Genomic DNA, 6000 nt, shown 5'->3' with positions numbered 1-6000 from the left:
GCAAGTTTGTGAGGGACTTGAAACAGAGAAGTGCAATGGGGTGTTTTCTGAAAGAATGGGGTGGTGTAGCAAAGGAAGGAGGTGGGTTCAAGTCCTGAAAGGACTAGTCCCCCAAATGCTCGACATTATATAGGGAAATGTTGGGGCCTGCTGTACTGACGGCGGAATGATTCCCATTCCTTTTGTATTTATTATTCATTGAAATTCCGCCATGGCATTGATTTAAATGTTCAAAAGTCACATTTTTGTGTGGTCTTCAAGCAGGTGTGAGAAGGGTGCAATTGCAGCCTGCAATTCTTGGTGTTCCTGCATCTGCAGGAACCCCTCTTTATTCTTCTATTATCGGTCCATTTTTAAGCTAGGACACGTAGGAGGTGGATGCCTGTTGCCGATAAACTCCACAGAAGAAGAGGAGCGGGCGACACCGGTAGCTAGCTATCTAGCAGTACACCGATAGACAGTGTCCTTCATCCCCAGCGGTTGGGCTGTTTCTCCACAGTTTGGTTAACGAGTGCGTGTGCAGGTGTTCGGCAGGCAGGAGCGAAGGACACTTGGTGCAAGGTGCATACTCTGTGTGCTAGCCTAACTAGCAAGGAGGACTCCGGATGCAGGGTCGAAGAAACTCAGATAATAAATGTATTTCCCCTTTGACCCACATTCAAAAGTGTCACAAGCATGCAGGAACCAATGGGGTACTTCAGAGGCTAGTGGTTAGAGTGTTGGACTAGTAACCGGAAGGTTGCAAGTTCAAACCCCCGAGCTGACAAGGTACAAATCTGTCGTTCTGCCCCTGAACAGGCAGTTAACCCACTTTCCTAGGCCGTCATTGAAAATAAGAATTTGTTCTTAATTGACTTGCCTAGTTAAATAAAGGTTAAATAAAAAAATGTTCATGCAGGAACAGATGGGATGCTCGGGGGCGTTCCTGTAGATTCAGGAATGCCCACATGCAGGAACGCCCCCAATTGCGCGCTGCAGTTGCACGCTATAGGCAAGTGTTGGAAAATGCAAAGAATTTGCACTCTGATGTTTCACTACCATACTGACATCTGCGGGTGTCGCTCGAGAGCGGTGAATATGGCTTTCGCTCGGTGGTTATCGCCCCTATCAACCCCCTCTCTTCTGTACTATGTGTGTGCGAGTTTGTTGTGTTTCGGATAGAAAGTGAGCCTGGTTTCCAGCTGAGTGCTTGCTCTCTCTCTCTCTCTCTGTGTGTGTTGTCATTATTATCCAGTCTGCTCCCAGCTCAGAATGGCCAGATTCACTCAGACTGAAACAAGAAGGCAGCAGCAACCACAGCAGCCCCATCCCGCTCACACCAGCCTGGTTTTCACTGGACCTGGGGCAACACCGATCCAACAACCACTACTACTTATCCCTCACCAGCACCAGTACTCTCAGATCACATTTCCTAAACCCATGAACGGGTCAGAATCCATTTCAATTCATCCGGAGAGCGGCAACATGAAAGACCAAGATGCCATAAAGCTGTTTATCGGGCAGATACCGCGGAACCTAGAGGAAAAAGACCTGAAACCTCTGTTTGAACAGTTTGGGAAAATCCACGAACTGACTGTTCTGAAGGACCGATACACCGGCATGCACAAAGGTAACGTGTGCCCCCATTCCCCAAAGCAAACGGCATATTGCGAGGCCTAATACAGCTGTATGATTAGAATATTTTGTACAAATGTCTGTCGCATGGGTGGCGTCTTTTGCATTACGCACCAAATGTTTTATGCATGTTTGACTAACTCAACGTTTAGCTCACTAAATGATTGTTCAGAATTGTAGTCAGAATGAATGCATCATATATGCATGACAAAATACAATTTAATAATCGTTACAAATACTCGTGGTCTCATGTTCCCAAATATTCTAACGTGGCAATGAATGGGCATGCACATAGGGAGATTTCATAGTTATTTTGGTCTCACGCTGATTCATAGCCTATTGTTTTTACGCATACTTATCCTAATTATTTGAATGTTTTCAGATTACTAACGATGTGTGCCTAATATTTCACGAAATGTATTCAATTTAATTGTATTTTCATAACTCTCTCTCAGAACTGGGCCAGAGGCGCTTAAAAGGGATGCCTTTTTAAAGTATCCCCCCAGCCCGTCCCATCTTTTACGATCCCAACACGACCAAATCAATTCGGTGCCAAAATGTTACAAAACATGGACGGAAGGACTGTCACAAGATGACAGACCTCGATACCGGACGAGCAGTGGTGATGCTGCTAGTGTGAAGCTAAGTAGGGTTCGTGATAGTGGATGTAAATTCGCGCACCAACAAAAAGAGAATGTTAAGATTCGAGATTTTCCATTGCAGTCGGGGAAAGTCGACGACGCCATTTAACTTTACAATGGTGGTGGTCTATTAGGCTGTGATAGTGAAAGACGTTGCACTATTCATCATCGTCAGTGTTAGGGCATCATCTTCATGGAAACTGTAGCCACCAATAAACGAAAGATTCTGTTACGGTATTATTATATTCACACTTTGATGGGCAAGTGATAATTTAGCCTAAGCTGTTTTCCATAAAAAATCTATTGGTCATGAGATGTCCAACGTGTAATTATTTCTTAGCCTAGATCAATAGCCTACTTCCTACATCAATAGCCTACTTCCTACATCAATAGCCTACTTCCTACATCAATAGCCTACAGCCATGGATTTAGTGTAAAACCAAAATGCACACTTCTCCACTGTCAGCCAGATACCAAGATCCAAAACCACTCATTATAATGCTATATTTTAAATAGGCTAGCCTATTGTTGTGTCTACAATAAATCAATAACACAATGCCACAACAATTGTGATTCATTATCAAATAAGGCTAAAATAAGATGTAATTCCATCCAGGTAAATTCAAATTTGCACCGTGGTAGTTGATAGTGATAAATGACATTTCGATCAATGGGAATCAGGCCCCGTAGCTGTCTATGGTCCTGACGGCCCAAACACTTTAAGCAGGAAAGGATATGGCAGAATTGCTTGCTTTGTGACCAAATGACAGTCAGAGATATCTCTGTTTAGGAGATACATGTCTATGTGATGTTAATCAAAAAACAAGAGAGGTGAGAAGTGCGGGGGGCTGCTTTAAATGGACATCCACGTCGTCGGCACCCAGGGAACAGTGGGTTAACTGCCCTGCTCAGGGGCAGAACGACATATTTTGACCTTGTCAGATGGGTGTACAACAACCAACCCAAACCCATGTTTTACATTATCCACAGGTGAGATAAGGCTGGGCAAATTGTAATCACATTTGTAATTTCTTATGTCCAACCGTATTTGCTATAAGTGAAGAGCCACTCCTAGAATATGTCCCTTCCAATGTCTTTCTGTTAATGAGGTGAAATAATAGCCAGTAATCATTCAGCTCATGCTCTGCTTAATGTCTGTCTCACCTGTGGTTGGTGATCAAAAGTCAGAGGTCAATAGTTTGAGAGGACCTTACGTCCGCACTTAAATATGGCCATCATTCCAATGTGAGTGGTGTGTGTGTGAGCTGGCGTCTCTATGTGTGTGTGCACTTGTGCTTATAATAAAAGTATTTATCAACATCCCATATCTGGCATTAGTTGTGTGTAAGGAGTAAACCGTTATTGTACTGCATTGCATAATGACTGCAGTACTTGGTACTCGACAAATTGTTGTGTGATAATTGAAGTCGGCCCTGAATGGTGGCGTGCGTATGGAAGATATGAGCACAATTTCTCAGTGTGTCAGAAAGATGATTCAATGATGAATCGACATAACTTGTAATGTCAACAGCTAGTCTGTAGTTTACAATGTACAGGCTCTTTCTCTTCAGTTGAGATATTTTGTCAACATTTTACATCCTACTTTTCTTCAGCTTTAGCTACTGTCAATTAAAACACGTTTTTGAAAATGTTATGTGTAAGAGCTTTCAATAACAAGTTGTTTTTGCTTTTATTCACAGTACTGTGGGTTTTTGCATTTGGGCTGACAAGCCCTTGTTATCATTATACCTTTTGTTATTTTATTGTAAGGAAGTCTCATAGGCATTTTACCTTAAACTAACGTGTGACTAAATATTACTAAAGGTCAAACATTGCTTCCTAAATTAATACATGTAAATTGATAGATTTTATTTTGATTTTTTAAAGTTAGATAACACCAAGGATTACTCTTGTTAGTGAACATATACTGCCTCAAACATGACAAGCACCACCTCTGCTTTATGTGATAATTATATCAAGCTTAATTACCTATCTCAACAACTAATTTGATAGATTAGATGGCGCGTTCTCCAAACAATAATAAATATGATTAGTACTCAGATTCAAGGAAACAATTTCAGATGTCAGTCCCAAAATATTAATATCAAAGTCAATTTCTATTCATGAATATAAATAGCCAGGATTTAGTTGAATGAATGTATTTGAAATGTAATCCTGTCCACACAATTTCCAGTAAGAAATCATCCCAGTACTATTCCTCTGCACTTCACTGGTTATTCTATTGTCAATGCTTTATAAACCTAAAAGGATTATGAATGTCATCTAATAGTAGAATTATTCCTCAAAATTACAGACAGACACACAGACACACACACACGCACACACTTTCCCGAGCAAAATTGTGTTCTTTGAACCAAAAAGGTCCTTACATATACTGAGTAGTTGTTGTTCTGTGTCATATTCAGTCATTTTGATTGTCATTATATACATTGCCTATTGTGTTCTCCTCCCTTCCCTCCCTTTGACTGATTCTTCTGGTAATCCATCAGGGAAAACAAGGAATTAGTTTGTAAAGCATGATAATAATGTGTGGCCATAATAACTTGACTCAAGAGGATTAGCAAATGTGCATTGTCTGAAGCTTCAGCCTCTCGGGTGATCAGCTGCTCGTCTCCCTAAACAGTGGCTGCCTTTGCCAATTAAAAATGCAGTCTAGTCTCCCTCTTCAAATGATTAATTCTGCCTGCACTGTCGATGGCCTGCCAATTATTGTCGCCCAATTGGTATTTCCTGATGTTGGATTTATCACTCAGTGGAAACTTCTCCCGTTGGTCTTAATTAGGCTCCACTCACACAACAGGCTTTCAGTTTTATATTTGTTGTTTTTCTCTGTGCGAAGGCCACCTGAAGGTTGCAATTGTATTTTTCTTGGTTTACGTATGCTGACAGCTTTATGATTGGCAGACTCGCACATGAAAATCCCTCAAAGCCATTTTTGAATGTGTTTTTCTGTGGATTGTAAGAGAGTTATTGTTGCATAGGGGTGACCATTTTAGCAGGTCCACCTTTGAATACAGATTTCTGGCGGGGGGGTTGTAAAATTTCCTCGACCAGCAATTAAAGAATTGGTAATGAATAGCTGTGAAGACCGGAACACATACACACAAACACACACTTGATGAGAGGAGGAGGATGGGTGATGGCAGGAGTGATTCAACACACTGGACAGGCAATACAAACACGGGTGCCCCCATCTGCCTTCCGTTGCAGCCGAGTATCAATATTAAGCTAGTGTTGGGGGATCATTGTGTTAATGTATTTATAAATGGACCAGAGATATTGCCGTAGACCCCAGCCAGGCAGAAGCACATTAAATCATAGGAATAATCTAATGAAATATTTATTCACGTTGTATTTTTTTCTACCCCTCTGTGATGGATGGGCTCCACAGTTGGGGTAGTAGCTCAGCAATAAGGGAGAGATGGAGAGTGGCAGATTCAAGCTGTACGCTTCTGTAAGAGCACATAGACCCACCAAATCAAATGGTATTAAAAAGAGACAAGACCAAGGACCTTATGTAACAGTACCAGTGTTGACTAAAGTAATCTAGTAATCTCCAGTTTCCAAACCTCTCATATTTGATTTCAAGGGATGCTCCTCCATATTGAAGCTGTTAATATGGAAAGAACTAAGGATCACAGCGCCGCACCGCGGTATGACAGGATCCCCTCTGGGAAAACAGATGGGAGCAAATTTACTTACATACCATAAACTGAGTTGTATG

At 41.5% G+C, this 6000-nt stretch overlaps 1 protein-coding gene across 1 annotated transcript in view; it reads left to right on the top strand.

The window, feature by feature from the left end:
• Window positions 1-1251: 1251 nt before the first annotated feature.
• The window catches only part of zgc:165603 (uncharacterized protein LOC571425 homolog), a 28212-nt gene continuing 23463 nt past the window's right edge, over window positions 1252-6000 (top strand). Inside the window, exon 1 of the mRNA XM_029633350.2 lies at window positions 1252-1609. Within this exon, the coding sequence (XP_029489210.1) occupies window positions 1252-1609 (358 nt within the window). The remainder of the gene's footprint in view (window positions 1610-6000) is intronic.

Source organism: Oncorhynchus nerka, linkage group LG24 (assembly GCF_034236695.1).
Source record: "Oncorhynchus nerka isolate Pitt River linkage group LG24, Oner_Uvic_2.0, whole genome shotgun sequence".
Taxonomy (NCBI): domain Eukaryota; kingdom Metazoa; phylum Chordata; class Actinopteri; order Salmoniformes; family Salmonidae; genus Oncorhynchus; species Oncorhynchus nerka.
This window is presented reverse-complemented; position numbering and strand designations above follow the sequence as displayed.